Source organism: Ursus americanus, chromosome 21, assembly GCF_024610735.1.
Source record: "Ursus americanus isolate L20-20 chromosome 21, mUrsAme1.1.p, whole genome shotgun sequence".
Classification (NCBI taxonomy): Eukaryota; Metazoa; Chordata; class Mammalia; order Carnivora; family Ursidae; genus Ursus; species Ursus americanus.
In genome coordinates this window covers 14,053,516-14,075,471 of record NC_142147.1, presented here as the reverse complement: position 1 = coordinate 14,075,471, position 21,956 = coordinate 14,053,516, and the positions used below count along the sequence as shown (strand labels likewise).

At 54.7% G+C, this 21,956-nt stretch overlaps 1 protein-coding gene across 14 annotated transcripts in view; it reads right to left on the bottom strand.

Annotated features, from left to right (window-relative positions):
* Positions 1-1,422: 1,422 nt before the first annotated feature.
* NLRC5 (NLR family CARD domain containing 5) overlaps positions 1,423-21,956 on the bottom strand; it is an 86,300-nt gene continuing 65,766 nt past the window's right edge. For 9 of the 14 annotated variants that reach the window (XM_087870436.1, XM_087870435.1, XM_087870440.1 and 6 more), the window contains 18 exons: positions 18,758-18,841; positions 18,589-18,672; positions 15,904-15,990; positions 15,336-15,413; positions 14,502-14,585; positions 14,111-14,194; positions 12,438-12,521; positions 11,705-11,788; positions 9,213-9,296; positions 7,396-7,479; positions 7,010-7,093; positions 6,786-6,863; positions 5,983-6,066; positions 5,827-5,898; positions 5,472-5,555; positions 3,726-3,809; positions 3,330-3,413; positions 1,423-2,509 (listed from right to left, as the gene is read on the bottom strand). In XM_087870436.1, the coding sequence (XP_087726562.1) occupies positions 2,395-2,509; positions 3,330-3,413; positions 3,726-3,809; positions 5,472-5,555; positions 5,827-5,898; positions 5,983-6,066; positions 6,786-6,863; positions 7,010-7,093; positions 7,396-7,479; positions 9,213-9,296; positions 11,705-11,788; positions 12,438-12,521; positions 14,111-14,194; positions 14,502-14,585; positions 15,336-15,413; positions 15,904-15,990; positions 18,589-18,672; positions 18,758-18,841 (1,522 nt within the window). In that variant the 3' untranslated portion in view covers positions 1,423-2,394. The remainder of the gene's footprint in view (positions 2,510-3,329; positions 3,414-3,725; positions 3,810-5,471; positions 5,556-5,826; positions 5,899-5,982; positions 6,067-6,785; positions 6,864-7,009; positions 7,094-7,395; positions 7,480-9,212; positions 9,297-11,704; positions 11,789-12,437; positions 12,522-14,110; positions 14,195-14,501; positions 14,586-15,335; positions 15,414-15,903; positions 15,991-18,588; positions 18,673-18,757; positions 18,842-21,956) is intronic. The other 5 variants (XM_045806840.2, XM_087870441.1, XM_087870446.1 and 2 more) reach the window with 2 other exon arrangements.

Below are 21,956 nucleotides of genomic sequence, written 5' to 3'. Positions count from 1 at the left end.
CTTGGAGGGACTCACACTCCAGTGTTGGGGAAAGAGAAAAGACAGCACAGGGTCCCCTGGGTAGAAAGGTGCACCCCGAGGGCCCACGGTCACCTCGGTGACCTGGGAAGGCGAGACAGAATCCGGGGCTCGAGTTTTCCGGGCACACTTGTTAGAACCTCTGCCTGCCCCTCCCCTCCCCCACAACCAGGCAGATGGCACCATTCGGTGCCAGGTGTGCCCTGACCTGAGCCCGATAAGAGTGTCCTGCGGGGTGTGGGTGCTTGGCACTTGGCCGGAGGACTTTCTCCTCGTGCTTGCCGGGAAACCGGGGACAACGTGGAGGGCGGCAAAGGTCAGCGCTGAGCCATCCAGGTAAGCCACCAGCATGCAGGACATCCCAGACTCGTAGGCCAGGTGGGAACAGCTCCTAGCATCACCTCTTAACCTCATTCTGGGTCCAATGGCCAAGGAAGGCATCTCAGGAATCACCAGTGGGCCAACCTGCCCTCTAGTGGTGCTAGGCTGTAACTGCACCCCGCCTGCCTGCTTTTCACAATGGGGTGGGGCTCTGGAGGAAAGCTTCTGCAGCAATCCACTTGTTCAGCCCACAGGCAGGTGACAGGGAGTGGGTGCTGTTCTCCTGTCATTTCAAGCATCTTATCACCTCATATGATATTCAACTCTAACAGGGGACGGGAACTCGCACGTAACCGGTACCTGCTGCTTACTGGAGATTTTATACACCATGCTTCCTGGACGCCTCCGAAGGTTCTGGGGGTCAGGGGTGTTACTAACTTATGTCCAGAAATAGTTTCTGTCTTCAAAGACCGGCAGCAAGGAGTCAAATCACAGTCCCCTCCATGCCCCCCTGACTTTCCAAGCCAGGTTTTTTACATACCACCCACCAGTGGCCCCCTCCAGGTCAGGAGATTTCCAGGCTTCACAAGGACCAGGCATGCAGCAAAAGGGAGGGGAGACACGCTGGGGAGTGCTGGGGACTGTGGCAAACAGAGATGCGTGCCATATCTAAAGGGCACGGTCAAATGACTCCACGGTTTCCTCTTGAGTGAGAGTGTGGGGACTAACACCTAACGAAAGCTGAAAATCTGTATTTTCATGTAAAAGCTCTCACTTTTAAATATTGACGATTGATTCAGAAAAGAGTTTAAATATCATGTAAGTCAAACAAAGAATGCTTCTAACACTTTGAGCTTCTAAATACCGTCATGGTGCCGCTGACTCCGGAGTGGGGAGGCAACGTGCCCACGAGCCCATGATCGAACAGAGACAGGGTCTGGACTTGACCCCGTGTCTCCTGACTCCCAGGCCAGTGTTCGTCTCAGTTCACCTCTCTGCGGTCTGTCCTGCTCTCCAGGCCCTGGGGCAGGGGGTGAACCACTCCTGACCTTGGTGAGTCAGCAGGACACATCAGACTCAGAGTAGAGGCCGGAACACCAACCACATTTATTGGTCGCATTGGCTTCAAGTGTGGCAGGGCCATCCTTGGGCCTTTTTGGAAATAACAAGAACATCAGGCAGCACATGAAGCCCCTGGGAGCTCACCCGGATCCTGCTGAGGTAGTGTCTACACCCGGTGGCCTTGCCTGATTATCTTGGTAGTGCCTACCTCCACGCCCTTAGACCTGGCTTCTTCTGTGACATAGGTCAGACTGGGCCTGTCCATTCCCAACCACCATACCTAGATCTGGGCCCAGAGTCTTTGCAAGCCAGGGTTTAAGAAGAGGAAGTCATCTCATTTACAAATGGGAAAACCGAGGCTTGAGGCAAGACGGGACTCATCCAAAAGCCTCGTGGCTGAGTCCCTGGCTTGGCCCTCAGGCCACTGGGCTAGTCAGTGCTTGGACACTCTCCCCATCCATTTCTGGGTGGAGAACATTCCTTGGCTTAGCTGCTCTGAAAATGCAATATATAAATACATACTTGGCTTTACAAAGTAATAAATTAGATTTTATACCAGCCTGAGGGTCTCTGGCCAGTCACATGTCCTATGATATGAGCATCTGTCACATGTCATATGTGAGCCGCAGATCATGTGTCCTGCCACAATGCGGTGCCAGGACCCATGCCACTGACCCACAGGCCACGCGGCGAGGTCCACAAAACGTCACGTAGAATTCTGCCATGTGTGACCTTCTGTGTCACACATCACATCATGACCCTTTCATCGTGTGACATGTGCCTGACTGGCCATGCATATCACATGCAATACGGGGTGGTCTTTTGGCCGTACGACACTCCTGGTCCCTTCCTGAAGACGACAGCAAGACAAATACGCCCCTCCCTCCTGGGGCAGCATGCAGGTGTGCCCAGCCGAGGCTCTTTTCCTGAGCCCTCCTGGTGAGTGGAAGTTGGCTTCACTTGGCTGAATTCGAAGGATCTCGAGGGGGACCATCAACTACCCCGAGGGGGCTGCGGCTGCTTGTCAAAGAAAGCGAAGTCCAGCCTGGGCTCCTGGCTCTGCAGATGCTGGGCCACGTCGGGGGAGATGGGATTGTTCCAGAGGCTGCTGGGCACACAGACAGACACTCAGCTCTAGGAGCGGCTTGCTTATCCTCTTCTCTCCGTCCCCTGTCCTATCGATGGATGGGGTGACCCAGGCCCAAGAGGGGGAAGAGCCATGCCCAGAGCTACCTGGCAGAGGCAGGTTAGACCAGCACGGCTACCCTAGGGCGATGGTGTCCTTCACATCCACCTCCTGACTGCTCCCACTCAGCCTCCATCCCTAGGAGCTCGTGACCCCAGCCAGGACCATGCTCACATGACGCATTTGTGCAAATAAGGAAAAAGCTCCCCTTCTTCACAACGCTTTACTGCCATCATTTAAATTGTCATGAAATATTGATTTCTATTGAACAAGCGACTTCCTACTATTTACTAGAAATCCAACATATCTACTATATAAATGATGTCCTGTAGAGGCAATGCCCTTGTGCAGTGCACAACCTATACGGCTGCATCTGGTGGTTCTGATAAGACCATTTTAAGGGCTTACTATGTGGCAGGCATTGTGCTCAGTGCTTTATATAATCGTTTAGTCCTCACAGCAACTTTCTGAGGTAGATACTATCGTTGAGCCCATTTTACAGATGAGGAAATTGAGGTCAAGAGAGATTGAGTTACTGACAGTAAGTTTCATAATTGGCAAATGGCAGATCTGGGATTTGATTCAGGTCTGCTTGCTGCCAAATTCTTGGTGGAGAGATCCAAGTCCCTCTGATAATCCCCAAGCCAGGCCTTGCCTCCTTCTACAAGGATCCCCTTACACTGTAGAGGTTGGTGTGGCCTCCCACCCATCATCATCCCTGCCCCCCGTGAGCCCTTTTTACCGAATGACTTGGATGCCAGACCCTTGTGCCAGTCCTTCGACCAGGAGCCAGGCTCCACAAGCTGTGATCCGGTTCTTCTCCAGGCTTCCCAATAGATAGCAGAGAAAGGGGAAAGAGAAATGGCATGAGTGTGGGAGATGGGCTCCCCTACATCCCCCGCCCCCAGACCGAGACGCTTACAGAACCCAACAGATAACAGTTCAGCAGGAAGGCTGAAGGCTGGGACCCAGGGAGAGCTAAGGTTGGCCGCGGCTTGGACCAGAATGAGCAACTCAGTGACGGCTCTCTGGCAGGCAGGGGCCTGACCCAGAGGCCTCTTGGCTTTTTTCCCCAAGGATGGAGGTTCCCCTTCACGTCCTCCCCCAGTACTTGTTTCCCAGGATGTGCCCCTCATACTCCATTCTCTTCAGCCGGCCCATCTGCGGTAGGACCTGGGCCAGCTCGGCAGCCGCCTCGTCCCCGAGCAGATTCCAGGACAACCTGCAGGGGTGGGGGCCTGAGGTCAGTGGCAGAACAGGGAGGTCAAGGGGTAGAGACAAGGTGGCGGGTGGGGAGGGCTGGGGGCCAACGACAGAGGCTGCCACGCAGGATCAAGAAAGGCCACTTGATGGGGTGCTTGTGTGCCCTCCCCAAAGACTTTTCAGGGCGGAGGTGGTCCCTTCCTGCCCCCAACCCCATATTCGAGCCGCTCATCCCTCAAGAACCAGACAGCTTGAGAGCTGGCTGTCCAGAGAATTCAGAGCACGTGGTCTGCAGCAACAATGTCCTGATCCAAACTTCTACCACGCATGTGCCTTCATCATGTTTGCCCTGGCTATGCACCCCAGTTTTCTTTAAAGCAGTCCTCCCAGCTGCTTTGTTTTTTTTACTTAAAAAAATTAATCTTAGGAAATACTTGTCACTACTATCAATGGGGAAACCTGCATTGACAACTCTAAATAGAAGGCAGTTATAAGGATAAATACAGTGCAGACAACAGTATTAATTTCTCGCTGGAACCTACGTCCTTCCAAAGACGCTGAGCCTGTAGCCTGCCCCCTGCTGGTCACAAAGGGAGAATCATGAAGAAAAACCGAAGAGGAAAAAATTCAAGCACTTCTGGCATGGTCCTATTTCAAGACCATGGCAATTAGGCTGCACTGGCTAATCTCTAATTTATCTTGGGCATGAAATAATTATCTTCTCCATGGTCATATACAATATTTCTTTTTTTATCAAGTAAAATAAATAAGGAGAATCACCAGTGTTAGGTGTTAAAGATGCCTGAGCATGGATCTGAGGCTTTCTCTTTGGTGTCATGTAATGAGAAGGATTAAAACCTTTAAGATGGACAAACCTTAAGAGACTCTTCATCACAGGAAACACACTGAGGGCTGCTGGGGGAAGGGGGTGGGGGAGGGGTAACTGGGTGACGGGCATGACGGAGGGCACGTGATGTAATGAGCACTGGGTGTTACACAAAACCGATCAATTACAAGCCCGTACCTCCGAAACCAATAATACGTTATATGTTAATTAATTGAATTTAAATAAAAAATGTTTAAAAAAAACGCTTTAAGATGCAAACCTAATAATATCCTCTTAGAATCCCCTGCGTCCCGTACCCTAGGAAAGAGCATTTTCTTCTATCGTGTGGTCAGGGTCCCAGGCTCGTCCCAGCAGTGCGGTTTGCCCCTGTGGCTGCCCAAGGTCAGAGCGCCTCTGACTGCCAAGAGGGAGGTGGGCACGGCCAGCGGGCAGGTGGGGGGCACGCTGGTTTCAGCTGTGCTTCGCCACGAGCAGGTGGTTTATAAATTGCGGCTCCATAAACCAGAGGAGCGATCTATCCAGCCGCCTCGCGAGGGAAGGTCGGGGGCAAAGAGCTTCCAGAGACCGGCTAGTCTACCTCCCCGCCTCCCTTCTGCTACGCCGCGGGTGGGGCAACGGGCAGGAGAGGCCGAATGGATTTGCCCCACATCGCTCGCGGCCAAAATTTTAAAACTTCCCCAAGAGGAGGTTTAAGTGAGAATGACCTTCCCCATTTACAGATGGGGGACTGGTTGGGGAGGAAGGCGGCCAGCTTCAGGCTGGACAGCGGAGGGCAGCCGGGCCGAGCCCCCAGACGCCTGTTTCTCCCAGCTCAGGCCCCTTCCAAGCACTCACAGGATTTCTTCCAGGGCCGGGCAGAGCACCAGGCTGGCTGCAAGGGGCTTGGCAGCGTGGTTGTCAATCTCACACGAAACCAGGCTGGGGATGAACAGGAGGACGGGATGAAGGGTATGAGTCTGGGGCCATGTCCAGCCAGCCCGCCTCTGCCCCCCATGCAGTCAGAGCAGGAGGGAGAGAAGTGGTGGGGGCTGGGGGGGGGAGCATGGTGGGACACTTAGGAAGCTGCCCCTTTTTGCCCCAGGCTCCCTGATACCTGAGGCCTCGGTCCCTTCAAAGACCTTCCCAGGTGCCAGAAGGGATGACCCCACCCCACCCCCAGCTCCCCCGGTTGTCAAGAGAGGCTACTTACTCTATCTGTCTGAGCAGCGGGAGCCCCTGACGGAAATGTGGGACCCCTATGGCCAGACTGTTCTCTGCCAAGCTGTAGGGCAGGGAGACCCCTGTGAGAGGAGCCCCCAGACCCTTCGTGGCTGCCCATCTGTCAGGCTCCATGGCCCCTACTCACCTGATCTCTTCCACGTATGGGCATCCATCCAGGGCCTGGCTCAGGATCAGCAGCCCCTCTAGACTCAGACCGCTAGATGGCAGGCTGGGGAAAGGGGAGCGGGTGAGGGGAGCCTGGGGGACGGGGTATGAGGATTGGGGGCCTTCCCAGAGCCCCCGCACCCAGCACTGTTTCAGGCCTCACCATCAGACCATCTGGGTAACTGCCACCCCAAACCCCCACCCCATCCACACAGGACCCAGGGGAGTGGGTATTAGGGGCCCTGGCTTTGGGAGCGAGACCCTAAATTCAAGGCCTGGTTCTTTCATGTGTAAGTAGAGTAAGCTCTCCATACATCTCTTGGCTTTGGTTCCCTTGCCTGGAAAATGGAGCAAGCAGCAATCCCGGCCTGGGGCTGCTGTGGGGCTTCGGGGAGACATGGGCACAGCTGGTGCTTTTCTCCCTCCCAGCCCTTTGCTGACACTGCCTTACTCCCCTCAGAGACGGGCTTAGGGACACACTAAGCAGAGACCATTGTAACTTCTTTTGCAGATAAAGAAACTGAGACTCAGAAGGGGTAGCGGCTTGGCCACGGCCCAGAAGGGGCTGATGGCAACCAAGGACGAGGCTGGGTCTCCTGACCGCCCTGCCCCAGCCTCTAGAAGCAGGGGAGGAGTGGGCAGGGTGGGGGCAGGCAGCCCTAGGACGTACCATGGTTTGACCTAAGGCCGGGCAGCTCGGTCAGTGGGGCCCTTGATTCCCCAGTGCTCCAGGGAACCCCTCCCAGCCAGGCCTGTGGAAGCCGCCGGCAGACAGATACTCACTGCAGGACCCTCAGGTGGTGGGGCAGTCTCTGGGCCAGCCTCAGGACGGTGTCATTCCCCAGGACATTGTAGCCAAGCCTGGAAGACCGGGGGAGGGGTGAGGCTGAGCACCGGGCAGCCGGCTCCAGACACCTGCATGGCCCTGGGCCCCCTGGGAAACACAAAGGCCGGGAGGGCTGTGGGGACACAAAGGGCAGAGGGCAGCCCTCGGGGCACACACTCACATCAGCTCCTCCAAGTGCTTGCAAAGGGCGAGAGACTCTGCCAACTGCACTCCTCCAGCTGGGCCGATGCCATTCCCTGAGAGGCTGAGGGCGGCGCGGACATTAGACCCTTGGACACCCAGGTCCCCCCACCCCACCGCACCTGCTAGGGCCCCAAGAGACCGCACCCCGCCACACACCTTCTCCGCCTGACGGGGCAGAAAAGACCAGAGAGGAGAAGGGCCTCGGCTGGCTGAAGGGCAAGTTGGCAGGGCCTGCAGGTAACCCAGCCCCACCCCTTGGGACACTGAGGTTGGGGGAGGAATGTCAGCCTGATCCAGGGCCGCTCTCTCCCCTGACCGTGGTGTGGCTCCTGGGGGCCCCCATCAGTAGGACTGACCACTCACTCTATCTTCCTGAGCTCGGGCAGCTCTGAGAGGACGGCAGCTAAGTGCTGGGCACCGATGTCTCTGATCTGGTTGTGGCTCAAGCTTGGGGAGAGAACAGGAGAAGTGGAACCATCCACCTGCCACCCATGTCATTTTGTCCATGTCCCCCTCCCAGAACAGAAGAGGAGGCTGGAATCTGGAGAGAGGCCCCAGCTCACACGGAGCAAGTCCCCTCACACTGTGTTAGGTGAGGACTTGAAACGCTCGTCCTCTGTTTAGGATGTTCTCCCCGATGTCTGACCTCAATCCCTCTTATGCAATCCACACTCTCACATCCTATCTTGAGGTCTCCCGACAGTCTAGGCCTGGGGTCACGCAGTGGGAAGTGGGTGACAGTGATGGGACTAAGCTGGGCAGAGCACACTCAGTCAAGGAGCCCCTTGCTTTTGTCATCAGACCCTGCCCAAGTTGGGTTGGGGGAGGGATAGGCAACTCCCCCCAGCCCCTTGAAGCTGCTGGCAGCTCTGAGAGCTTTGAAAAGCCTGCGGCAGCCAACATCACCAATACCATTTCTGCTCAGACTGGAGGAGCAGAGGCCCTGGTCAGGAGCAGAGGCCTAGGACTTTGCAGGTGCTGTGCTAAGAACGCTCCAGTTTGCAAAGCTATTACACATCCAGGAACCCATATGCCAATCACTAAACTTCAGGGATTGGGGAGGGGGACAGGCAAGATGGGAATGACTGTACCCAGAGTCCAGATGAGAAAACTGAGCCCAGGGAGGAGCCATGACTAGCCAAGGACCGCTTGTGACTCCCAGGCAAAGTGGAAATGCAAGCCCAGAGCTTCCCCCTCCCCTGCCCCAGGAGCTGTGGCCACATTTTTTGGCCTGGCCAGGCTTTGCCTCTGCCTGTGTGTCAGGGAGCACCGGGCCACCCTGGCTGAATGCCAGTTCACACGGGCTCTGCAACCTAGGCAAGTCTTTTCTTCACAGCACAGGTGTTCTCATCGATACAAACGCTGGGCTTTTCCATTAAGCCAATTTACTGTCTTTTCTGTACCCTGATCTCACCCTGCCTCCACAAGAAGTGAAAAACAAAACCCAACAAACCAGCAGAGGCCAACTGTCTCAGCCCTGGGTTGACGATATGAAGGTTGTTTTGTTTTCTTTCATTTCACAAATTAAACTTTAGGGAAGTGCCTTTCTAAAAATTAATTTTGGATGAAATGACCTAGTCCCATCTGATAGGCTTCCTAGAACTCTCTGACATTGTCTGTTGCGTACTCTTCGTGGCCCGCGTGGGGCAGGGACTTGGGGAGACAAAGCATCTTTGTGTTGTCGCCTGGGTTTATCTGTAGTCACTGCATTTTACGTTTTGCAAAATCCCAAGAAAAGAAGGTGCTGTATCTGTTAATCAAGGTGGCCAGGGGCCCACGGGGAGAATGTCAAGGTCACCACATCGGAGTCTAGACCCTCATTATTGGTCTGCGGCCCCCAGGATCGATATTACTTGGGAGCTTGTTAGAAATGCGGCATCTGGGCAACCCAGGCACGTAGAATCAGACACGGGAACAAGCACACAGGGGAACATGTGCACATTAAGGGCTGTTCCAGGACTCGGGTCCAACCCCTTCCGGTCACTTCTGCAGCAGGAGGGAGCTGGTGGCACCGGAAGGCAAGAGCAGTGGGCGCCGACCTGGGAGGGCAGCAACGTCCCCAGGACGGGAACCACGGAGGGTCCTCAGGGAAGTGCCCCTAGTGCTTCCCTGGGCGGTGGTCCCCACAGAGCTGGGCCGCGTCCTCCCACTCATTCCCACGGGGTCACTTAGCCACTCACCGGAGGCTCTGCAGGAGGGTCATGTGGCTCAGTCCTTGAGTGAGCTCGGCCAGTGCAGCACTGCCCAGCGGGAGATGGCTGAGGCTGGAGGAGAGGAGGCCAGAGGAGGCCTTGGCATTACTGGGGTGCATCACAGGTGCAGAGCGAGGCCCCACCCAGTCTTGAGGCCTCGGCACTCAGCAATCCCCAGGGACCTCCAAGACAGCCACTTACACCCACACGGAGTAGCCACACTGCATAAAACCAAACCACACGAGACACCCAAAGGCCGTCTCTCTGCACGAGCGAAGGCCACCCGGGCAGCCGGTCTGTGTTCCGAATCACACTGGACCCGGACTGCGGGCCAGGCGTCCCAGCGAGCACAGAGCGAGCTACGCTCGAGGCCGAGCACTGGGCTCGGGGCTGTCCTGAGAGGTGGAACCTCTTGTCGCCATTTTGCAGATGAGGTTCAGAGGCTCAGAGCGTGACTGCAGAGCTTGTGCAAGGCCACACAGAAAGTAGAGGCGGCGGGAACAGAACCCAAGGCCATAGACTCCCATTCCTGGACCCCAACCACACGTCACCCATGGGATCACGCTCCTTCAGGCCCCCAGCCTGGGCAGGAGAGGGGAATGATGACGATGATGATGATGATGATGATGATGATGATGATGATGATAATAATAATAATAATAATAATAATAATGGCAGCAGCAGCCAGTACTGGCAGAGTGTGAACTCTGTGCCAGGCTCTGTTCTAAGGACCTCATATGTATTATCTCATTTAATCCTTGCCACAACCTTAAGAGGTGGGTACAGCTATTACCCCCAAAGTTAAGATGGGGAGAAAAGCACAGAGAAGTAACTTGCCCTGCTCACACATTCAGAGATGTCCTGGTCTGCCTAGAATCAAGGGGGGGTCCAGGATGTGGGACTCTCAGCCCTGGGGAAACTGGGACACGGGGTCACTCTACTAAGAGCTGAACCCAGGTGGCGTGGCTCTTAACCAGGGGTCATGCCCCTGACCATTTAATGGCCACAGATGGAGAGCTCGAAGAGGTCAGCTGGAGAACTCAAGGAGAGTTGCCTGGCAGCGGGGAGACACTCGGAAAGGACAGCTCTGGAACAGGCAGAGGCGACCAGGCAGTGGGGAGCCATCCGTCCCCTCTCTTCATTATGACCCCTTAATAGTGGGGGTGGCCGAGGAGGTGAGAGGTAAGGGGTGGCACTTGTTGCCTAGGAAACCAGAAAAGGGTCACACATCTGTCCTGTTCTCTGCAGTACCTCCAGCCCCAGGCCCTGGCCCAGGTGCCCAGTAAACACCTGTCAAATGCGTGCATGGGCCAATCAATGATCTCATTGGGCCTCCAACCCTCCCCCCTCCCCCCAGCAACAAAAGCTTCCAGAAGGAAGGGAGGCTGAGCAGAGGTGAAGGCACACGGGGGAGGGGACGGGCAAAGAAATAGCTCGGGAAAAAGACATGTGGGTCCTCGGGTCAGAGGTCCCTCTGACACCATCCATGCCCTGGTCCCTAGGACAAGCAGAAAGGGACCAAGTGGGAGAATGTTACTGTTAACGGGCAAAAAGTCAGAAGGCTACTCATTCACAGCAGTTTCCCCAGGGTGTGTCATTGCTGGAGGCTTTCGTGTCCTTTGTTACGTATTTCTGCAATTACGGAATTTTTATAACTAGGGTGTATTTCTGGTCATCAGAGAAACTTAGAGATTAAAAGCAGAAGACACCATGTAAAAGGCTATATCTAGATGCTGTTATATCTGGACGCGGGGGGTCCTGTCCTTCACGTTGCTTCTGCCCTTGCTGGAACCTGGTGATTCCAAATTATAGGGGAGAGTAAGGAAATGACTGTAAGCAAATAGCAGTGGGCAGCTGTAGGTCTTACCTGCCCACAGTTTGTTTCCCCTCCTTCTGACAATAGCACCCTGAAACACCACCGGCCCTCCAAGTCCAGATAGCTGGGTGGGCATGTAACCCAGATCTGGCCGCTCAGAAGACCGTGTGCTTAGACCCACAGTGCTTGGCCTAGGGGCGGGCAGGTGACCTGAGCTAGTCCAGTGAGAATCATCTAGAGCCCTGTGTTATAACTACAGACAGAAAGATGCTCCCTTTCTGCGAGGCTGGTAGAAAGGAACCCTGCCGCCGCCGGGACAGCCTGCCTGAGAATGAAGTTGCGATGGGGGTGGGGACAGGGCGGAGAGAGAGAACAAATACAGAACCCCTGGATACAGCCATGCCTGAAGTTAGCTGCCTTATAATTTTCTGTGGCACGAGCCAGTTAATGTCTGGCTTGGGTCAGTGTGAGTATTTTATTTCCGGGGATCAAGCATTTTGACGGCATTCAGAGCCAGCTAAGGGAGTCAAAGGGAGGGCGATTGGATCACTGTATCGATTCTGTATCCATCCAGGGACGTCACAGTTTGTGTTCGCAAGAGATGCAAAGGTCCCTAGGCCTGCTCCCAGCTCCTCCCCCACCCCCTTTCACCACCACCACTTACTTGAGCCTCTTCAGCCGGCACATCCCCTCCAGGACCCCCATCAACACTCTGGTGTCCTCCTCGCCGAACCGATTGTTGGACAAGCTGGAGGGGACCAAGTACGAGGTGAGTGTTGGACAAGGCTGCCCGGCTCCTGGAGCTGAGCTGTCTCACTAGCCCCGTGGCTTAGTGCCCTCAGGAGGGCAGCGTGGGGTCTGCAGATCCTGGACCACCTTCTTTGTCCAGGCCCCGCCGGGGCACTGCTGGCTCCAAGGGCTGGGATCTGGGGTCTCTGACGAGGGGGCATGGCCATCTCAGCTGACCCAGCTGAGAAAGGGTGTCCTGGCTGAGGGTTGCAAAAGAGGAAGCCAGGGACAGGGGACGCACGGACACACACACACACACGTGCGGTGATCCCTTCGGCCCCTTAGCCCTCTCTGTGCCCTGACGCCCACAGTCACCTCGGCAGAGAAGGGTGATGACCCCCATTTTACATTTTACGTGAGCCAGTCTAAGCCCAGACGGGCACGGTTATCCGTCCTGGGTCACTCGGAGCGACTGATAAGTTGGGACCAAAAAGACAATGCTCAGCCTTCCCAGGCCACACCCAGGGCTGCTGGGCTTCAGCAGGGAGCCCAGTGAGAGGCTGAAGTCCCACCACCCACTGTACCAAAGGCCCAGCTGTCCTCTCCACCCCTGCCCTGGCTGGGCCATCCCTTCCCGGATTCCCCCACCCGCCACCTCTGCGACTCACTCCAGCTCCTCCAGGTGGTAGCAGTGGCTCAGACCAGACATCACGTGGGCCAGGCCCTTGGAGCTCACACAGCTGGAGGTCAGCCTGGTGGGGGTCAAAGGGCAGCAGGTCAGATTGGGGCTCTGGGTCTCGAGAGAGCTCCGAATGCTGGTAGCAGAGGCCAAGGAGGAGGGGTGGGGCAGGGGGAAGGGGCCCTCCTTCCCTTCACAAATCTCCCCCACCGTGGAATCGTTAAGCTTAGATACAGCTAGGACTAGTTAGTTGAGTATGTCCCTAAACCATATTCGGGTAGCAACATCGCCATCTACGCCTGGGCGGGCACCGCCGTAAGTCTAGCTAGCTACCGGGCTTTTACCGCGAGATCTGCATCTTTGTTTATTATTTTTTTTTTTTTATTTTTTATTTTTTTTTAAAGATTTTATTTATTTATGTGACAGAGAGACAGCCAGCGAGAGAGGGAACACAGCAGGGGGAGCGGGAGAGGAAGCAGCAGGCTCCCAGGAGGAGCCCGATGTGGGACTCGATCCCGGTACGCCGGGATCACGCCCTGAGCTGAAGGCAGACGCTTTTTAACGACTGCGCTACCCAGGCGCCCCTGCATCTTTGTTTAAACCACAAAAATGAGTAGCAGGTATTAGAGAGGTGTTAAAGGTACACTGGCACCAACAGGACAGCTTCTCCTTGATGTAATCAGCTGGATTAAAGAGAATTAAAAGTGAGAAAAGCTCCATTTTGCAACCGTCATAGTGCCATTTGATTCAGGCAAGAATTATCAACGGAGGCTGAAACTAGTAGATGACAATGTGAGGAAGGACAGGATATCTACAGCGTCTTCAAGTGTCCCTGCAAGATATGGGTTAATGAGAAAGGGGGAAACAGTAGCTTTGCAGGGGGAGAAAGGCCGGCAGACACCCCCTCCTTCACTGGGTAATCACAGTTCTTATCACCAGTCAGGGGACAAAGAGACAACGCGTGCCTCCCGGGGAGAACACAGTAACCCCTCTGTGAGATTCCTGCCCCACGTGCAGAACTTAAATCTCAACGCGAAGAAACACTGAGGCCAAACGGAAGGACATCTGACAAAATCGCTGCGATGTAAATGTCATGACAATATCATGCCAGACAAAGAGGGGCCAAGGGCTGTTCCAAACTGTAGACAAAAGGCAAATGACAAGTCCTTTTTTAACCAACGTTAAATTTCCATAATTTTATATGTTTACTGGATTATGGAAGGGAATGTTCTCGTTCTTAGGAAATTCACTGAAATAGTAAGGGGTGAAGGGGCATGTTTATGCAACTACTTTCAAATGGCTCAGAAAAAGAGGGAGAGAGGGGAACAGAAGGGAGGGGGGAGGAAGGAGGAAGGGAGAAAGAGCAAATGCGAAAAAATATAGACAAGGGGTGAATTTGGGAAAATGATATATGGAACTGCTCCTAGGTCTTCTGTTCGTTTGTAGTTATTTCAAATAATAAAGGAAAAAAAGAAAAAGAAAAGAGAAAGCGTTGAGGAGGAAATCACTCTTACTACGTGGCCTTGTGGATGACCACACGCCTTGCCATGATTTCCGGGACCGCAAGTGGTCGCAGTCCCCGGGGTGGGGACACAGAGTTCCGCTGAGCCCGGGTTGGGGAGGGCAGGAAGTGTGGGGGCAGTGAACATCTCGTCTGCATACCTGAATGTCTTCAGCTCAGAGAGGGACTGCAGGAGGCTTTGCAGAAGCAGGGAGCTGGTGTCGCAGAGGTTCACCTGGGACAAGCTGAAAAGGCCCAAGCATATTCCAGAGGATTTCAGGTTGGATGCACCTCAGAGATCATCCAGCACACAGAGATGGGGAGCTCAAGAGCTCCCGGCGGGGGCACCTATGCCACCCTGGGAATCTCCCCCCACTGGCCAAGTGCGATTCTCTCCTGCTTAGAGAAGCAAGAAGGCCAGAGAAGGTAATGCTTCCCCGGGCTCTGCTCATTCCCATCCCGGCCTGGCCAGCCTCTCCCACGTGGCCTGGCGTGGGCACTGGGGGGTGACCAGCGAACTCCGGGCTCTAGATGGTGTTTCAGGGGTCTGACCTGAGCTGCCGCAGCCTGGCACATGTCTCCATCAGCCGCCAGACAAGAAGGTTGTGGTGGGTCCCAAGGTCACAGTGAGCCAACCTGGAGGTAGACAGGGAGGCAGGAGTTTCTGAACACCTGGGTCACCATTGGGGACTTACCTTTTAGGGATAAACGCTAATGAAATAAAGTCCCGCAATTTTCTATTCTATTATGGGAAGTGCTATGAAGGAGAAGTCCAGACGGGGCAGCTGGTATAGCTGTGCATGTTGTTCACTGCACAAAGGGACCCAGCCAAGGAGGTGAGCTGGGGCTGAGATCCAGCTGTGGTCTGTTCCCCAGAATGTACATATGCAGGGCTGCATTCACTCAAAAGGGGTGACATTTTAATTTCCAAAATGTGCTGTATGGATTAGGGGTGCTGTGAATCTAGGCATCTATAAGAGTGGATCATGGGAGAACATGACTACGTCTGGGGGTTCAGAGGGGCTTTCCTGAGGTGGTGGCATTTAAGCTGAGACTTGAAGGATAAGGGGGGGTTAGCCAGGTAAAGGAGGAAGAGGGTAGGCAAGGAGAGAAAATTCTGGTCCAGGAACAGCCTGTGCAAAGGCCCCGAGGTCAAATGGAGCAAGGTAGTGTTGGGGGAACTGAAAGGTGGTGGGGATGACTGGAGCTGAGACTGAGGTCTGAGGCAGGGTTGGGCAGGTTGGGCCAGACCTTTGGCCATGTAGACACTCTGGACATCAAAGGACTCTGAGCAAGGCACAAGAACTATTGATCAGAAGCAGAGGTTACCCCTCTTCCCACCCCGTCTCCAGCGACCCCCCTGGGGGCCCAGGTACTAGGTCCCACCTGAGGGCCACAGCCTCTGGGTTCTCCTGACGGGGAAATTCCAACTGGAGACAGAGCTGCTGCTGGGTCTCGGAAATGCTGAGGAGAGAAGGGGTAGCCAGTGTGAGGTCCAAAGCCACTTTCCCATGTAGGCTGAGCTCCGCCTGGGGCTGCCGGTCTACTGACTCCGAGCTCCCAGGCCCAGCAGGGATCTGGCCATAGGTCAGTGGGACTCCAAAGCCTTTGCTCCATGTCATTCTGTCACCTCCAGTCATAGAGCCACGATATGTGCTTACTGTAATCCAGGGGCCGCTTCAGGCAACCAGAGTGGACTCCCAGCTGTGTCCACCTGGGATCCACCAGCTCTTTGTCTTAATTCTGTGGCTGCCTTCCTCTCTCTGGCACTGTAGCTTGATTACTGCACAGGTCCCAACAAATATGTGTAGCCCCTGCCATCACGGGGATCTAGAGACTTTGCTAGTGACGTAGCTATTACCACACAGGGCAAGAGACTGATGTCTAGGTGAGCGATGGCCCCAAAAGTCATGAAAAGATGAAGAATTCTGAGGGGCCTCCTCCCTCAACTCACCTTATTTCAGTGACGTTGCCTGATGCCTGGGTGCAGACTTCTAGCAGGGCGAGCACCCCGGCTTTGCCTACCCACGGCTCCTCCACCCTGTCGCGGAAGGAGAAGGAGATGAAATCCCCCAGGGTGGGCTGGGGAGGGGTGGGGGGGAGGGCCAAGGGTGGGGCTCAGAGCTTCTTGGTTTTGTTTATTTAAAAACTATAAAATTACACAACTAGGCACAAACATAAAACAGGAAATTAACATCATCCTTGTTCTGACAGTTACTGCGACGATCGCCAGCAGAAAATACTCTTTTTTTAAACAACAGTTTTAGATTTAAGGAAAGGTCTATATAGCGTTGCACGGCAAAGATAAGGAACTAAAACTGTATACAAAACATTCCCATTTTGTATTTAAAAAAGGAAGAACAGGTATGGAAAGAGGAGAAAACACAGACAGAAACAGGGAGACAGAGATACAAGGAAAATATATAAAAAGTTAATGACGGTTGTTCAGATGGTAGAAGTCTCACGAGTGGTTTTTTTCCTTTTTTCCTTAGTTTCCAATATTTTCCCGGACTTTCTACAATGTACGTGCATTAATTTAGAAGCAGAAAAAAAAAAAAAGAGAGTTGTTTAAAATATTTCTGCTTTTGAAGTAATGTGAGTTTTTTTTTTCAAAGTACTATTTTCTTATGTTCATCTGGATTTTCCACAAATCTCTACACCAAGTACGGATTATTTTTAGAGTACGAAAAGTTTTATTTTAAAGCGTTATTTTGGGTGACCCAGCCATTCTGGGTATATACCCAGAAGAGCTGAAAGCAGAGACACAAAGAGGTATTTGCACCCCCGTGGTCGCAGCAGCATGAGGCACCGCAGCCAGAAGGTGGTCCCCCCGAGTGTCGACGGACGGATGAATGGATTGACGCAACGCGGTGTCTCCGCACAACGCAACATCAGTCACCTTGTAAAGGAAGGAAACTCTGACAGCTGCTACAACACGGGAGGACCCTAAGGCCGTGACACTCAGTGCCACAAGCCAGTCACAGAGAAGACAGATCCTGCCTGATCCCACTTAGGAGGTCCCTAGAGCAGTCCGATCCGTGGATTCAGAAGGAGAATGCAGGCTGCCAGGGGCCGGGGAAGGAGGAAACGGGGATGTGCGTCATGGGGGTGAAGTTTCGGTTTTCCAAGAAAAGAGCTACGGGTGCTGAACAATGAGAATGTACTTAACACTCCTGAACTTGGACCCTTAAAGAGGGTTAGGATGGTAAATTTTATGTTAGGCCTATTGTACCACAATCAAACAAGAATGGCATTTTGGGGGACGCCTGGGTGGCTCAGTCATTAAGTGTCTGCCTTTGGCTCAGGCCGTGATCCTGGAGTCCTGGGATCGAGCCCCGCATCGGGCTCCCTGCTCAGCGGGAAGCCTGCTTCTCCCTCTCCCACTCCCCCTGCTTGTGTTCCCTCTCTCGCTGGCTCTCTCTCTGTCAAATAAATAAATAAAATCTTAAAAAAAAAAAGAAAAAAGAATGGCATTTGGGAGAACAACCAGACCTCAAGTGCCTTGTCACTGGCTGTGCTGAGACATGCACAGCACGGGCCATGACGTCAGGGTTTTGGACACAAATATGTAACTGAGTCTCATGGAGCCTTCGGATCTAACTTCCACTCCAGGAAAGTCAGGAGTTTAGAGGAACAAACACAGTGATGTCAGAAGGAAGCCACCAGACAGAGCCAGCGAGTGTAGACACAGCCCAGCAGCCGGTTTTGTCCACAGGTCACTGACATACAAGAGGAAAGCGGGGAGGGGGTCTGTGACACGGATTAAGAGTCCGAAGAGCCATCTCCACCCCATGCCAGTGTGGGCCTTGACTGGATCCTGGGTCTGACGAGCCAGCTGCCCTATCTGGGGACAGTGGGACCTTTTCGATTGGACTGGGTCATCACGACACTCAGAATGGCTACCAGTTCTCCTGGATGTCCTCATTCAACGGGATTGTGTAGATAATGTCCTTACTGTTTAAAATTTGCGGTGAAATGTTCAGGAGTCATGTTTTATGAGATCTATCACTTGAGAACAATTTAGTCAAAAAAATTTAAAGATGAAGCAGGTATGGAGAACCCCGAGCCCCCATCGAGCCCAGGGGCTAAGGGTACCAGGCCTCAACACTAGGCCCTCTACTTGTTGGTATCTTCTCTGCTTTTCCGAAAGTTTTCTTTTTTTCCATTTATTTTATTTGTTTTGTCATTTAAATTCAAGGTAGTTGACATAGAGCGTATCATTAGTTTCAGGGGTAGAGTTTAGGGATTCATCAGATGCATGATGCGCTCATTCCATCACGGGCCCTCCTTCATGCCTGTCGCCCAGTTACCCTGTCCCCCCACCCCCCTCCCCTCCAGCAGCCCCTTTTCTGAAAGTTTTAGAACGATCGTTGTGAGCATGCACACATGACATCGGTTACCGCTGACCTCAGCGGGGTGTCCTTCGGGGTTTCCTTTTTTTTTTTTAAGTGCCCATGCAGAGGCCCCCCCTTCAAGGAGGGTGGCTTCTCCGTGTGCCCGAGGGGGTTTCTGGGGCTAAAGGCAGGGTCCAAGTGGCAGGATTTGGGTGCAGGGTGTGGCTGGGGCCACGGTCCTGGAGGAGACCCATTCTCCGGGGCCCACCCCCAGCCCTTCCCAGGGGCACCAAGCAAGACAGTACCTGAGACTGAAAAGCCCCACTGGCCACCTCAGCAGACTCAGGAGAAGCGTCAGCTGCTCCAGGCCCAGGCAGCACTGGGTCAGCCTAGGGACAGAGGCCTGTTACCGGGGGGCTCTCACCGGGAGCCCCCACCCCTCCCCTGCCCCCGTGGGCGGGCCCGATGACTCACGTGAGCGCCGTCAGCTTTAGGGACTGGTTCAGGCCGGCGGCCAGTCTGGGCACATGCTCTGGCCCAAAGCTGCACTGGCTCAGCCTGAGGGCAGAGGGGAAGGGGCAGAGCCCGGGTGAGGCCTGTGGGGCTGCTGTCCTGCTTCCTCCCATCTGCCCCAGGGCCTATGGGGTGCCCCACACTGAGGGCAAAGGCCTAGAATGAGGGCCTGAGAAGAGGCTAAAGATGTAGTTCCAGCTCTGGAAGCTTCCTATCTCCTGAGAGAGATCACCCCACCCTGCCAAGAAAGGGCCGGGAGTGTCCCTTCCTGAGCCCTGACTCTGTGCCAGGCCCGGGCCAGCATCTGGACGCACCGGTGAGCTTGCGTCACATGTGGCATTGCATGCAATTCCAACCACACCCTTTACAGGCCGAGAAACTGACCAACCCAACACAGCTGGTGAGGAGGGGCGGAATCGGGTTTCAGTCCAAGTCGGCCTGACTCCACACCCCAAACCTACCCCCGCGGCCCAACTCTGGTACCGCTTTACCCCACGCTCCCATGGAGGGAGGAGGCCTGGGATTGCTGCTGGGGCCCCACCCTCCTGGCACTCTGGCCCTGGGTGGCCGGCGGACGGGCCCCACAGGGCAGTTCAGGGTCACGGGACAGGGACCTGTGGAGACCTCCATGAGAGGCTGACATTTCAGCTGGGTATGAAAGGATTGGGAGGATTTTATCTCGAAAAATACAGGGAAAAGCGTGTTGGGCTGAGTGCCTGGCGGGAAGGAAGCTTCGTGGGGCAGTGCATGTTCAGTAAGGAGTGAAGGTCGCTTGGGCTGTGTGGGTGCATGCGTGCGTGCTATGGGTGTGTTGTGGGTGTGTGCGTGCGTGCGTGCTATAGGTGTGTTGTGTGTGTGTGTGCGTGCTATGGGTGTGTTGTGGGTGCATGTGTGCGTGCTATGGGTGTGTTGTGGGTGTGTGCGTGCGTGCGTGCTATAGGTGTGTTGTGTGTGTGTGTGCGTGCTATGGGTGTGTTGTGGGTGTGTGTGTGCGTGCTATGGGTGTGTTGTGGGTGCGTGTGTGCGTGCTATGGGTGTGTTGTGGGTGCGTGTGTGCGTGCTATGGGTGTGTTGTGGGTGTGTGTGTGCGTGCTATGGGTGTGTTGTGGGTGCGTGTGTGCGTGCTATGGGTGTGTTGTGGGTGTGCGTGCGTGCGTGCTATGGGTGTGTTGTGGGTGTGCATGCGTGCGTGCTATGGGTGTGTTGTGGGTGCGCATGCGTGCGTGCTATGGGTGTGTTGTGGGTGCATGCGTGCGTGCTATGGGTGTGTTGTGGGTGTGTGCGTGCGTGCTATGGGTGTGTTGTGGGTGTGTGCGTGCGTGCGTGCTATAGGTGTGTTGTGTGTGTGTGTGCGTGCTATGGGTGTGTTGTGGGTGTGTATGTGTGTGCTATGGGTGTGTTGTGTGTGCGTGCGTGCGTGCTATGGGTGTGTTGTGTGTGCGTGCGTGCGTGCTATGGGTGTGTTGTGTGTGCGTGCGTGCGTGCTATGGGTGTGTTGTGGGTGCGTGCGTGCGTGCTATGGGTGTGTTGTGGGTGCGTGCGTGCGTGCTATGGGTGTGTTGTGGGTGCGTGCGTGCGTGCTATGGGTGTGTTGTGGGTGCGTGCGTGCGTGCTATGGGTGTGTTGTGGGTGCGTGCGTGCGTGCTATGGGTGTGTTGTGGGTGCGTGCGTGCGTGCTATGGGTGTGTTGTGGGTGCGTGCGTGCGTGCTATGGGTGTGTTGTGTGTGTGTGCGTGCGTGCTATGGGTGTGTTGTGGGTGTGTGTGCGTGCGTGCTATGGGTGTGTTGTGGGTGTGTGCGTGCGTGCTATGGGTGTGTTGTGGGTGCGTGCGTGCTATGGGTGTGTTGTGGGTGTGTGCGTGCGTGCTATGGGTGTGTTGTGGGTGTGTGCGTGCGTGCTATAGGTGTGTGTGTGCGTGCTATGGGTGTGTTGTGGGTGTGTATGTGTGAGCTATGGGTGTGTTGTGGGTGCGTGCGTGCGTGCGATGGGTGTGTTGTGGGTGTGTGTGTGCGTGCTATGGGTGTGTTGTGGGTGTGTGCGTGCGTGCGATGGGTGTGTTGTGGATGTGTGTGTGCGTGCGATGGGTGTGTTGTGTGTGTGTGTGTGCTATGGGTGTGTTGTGGGTGCGTGCGTGCTATGGGTGTGTTGTGGGTGCGTGCGTGCGTGCTATGGGTGTGTTGTGGGTGCGTGCGTGCGTGCTATGGGTGTGTTGTGGGTGCGTGCGTGCATGCTATGGGTGTGTTGTGCGTGCGTGCATGCTATGGGTGTGTTGTGGGTGCGTGCGTGCGTGCTATGGGTGTGTTGTGGGTGCGTGCGTGCTATGGGTGTGTTGTGGATGTGTGCGTGCGTGCGTGCGTGCTATGGGTGTGTTGTGGGTGTGTGCTGCGTGTTCTGTGGATGTGTATGGGTGGCACGTGTTTGTATGGTGTGTGTGCATACGTGTGCGTTGTACGTATATGTACGTGGGTGTGTGGATGTGTGGCATGGCGTGTGTGGTGTGGCCGTGGTGTGGGGTATCTGTTTTGGGGGGGTGAGGAGGAACACGATGGGAACTGGCAGCCAGATCAGACTGAGGGAGAAGACCAAGCTAAGGAATTTGAACCGGATCCTGGGGGCAATGGGGAGCCACGGAAGGGCTTAGCGCAGTGGAGTGACCCAGTCCGATGTGTGCTGGGAAGATCCCTCTGGGTGCTGTGAAGTGAATGGACTGGAGGAGGCCTGGCCAGAGGCAGTGGCCCAGTTCAGAGGCCATGATCACAGCTGAAGAAAGACATACAGAGGAAGTGACCCGAGGCAGTGGTGGTGAGGCTGAGAGAGAGCGTCGCAGGCTACCAGGGGGTAATAATAACAGCAACTGATACAGCACTCAAGTGAGCCAGGGCCTGGCCAGGCACTTCATACATATCAATGCCTTTAAGCCTCATGATAACACTAAGGGGCAAGTCTTACTATTATTCCCATTTTACAGATGAGGAATTGAAGCACAGAGAGGTGAAGTCACTTGTTCAAGGTCACACAGCTGGCAAATGCTAGAGCTGGGATTTACCCCAGGTGGCTCCAGAGTCTGAGCTCTTAACAATGGTACTCAGAAGCCTCCAGGCTTATAGTTAAGGCACGGCTAAGAGGCACCCATCAATGCAAAGGCCCGGCCCAAGGACT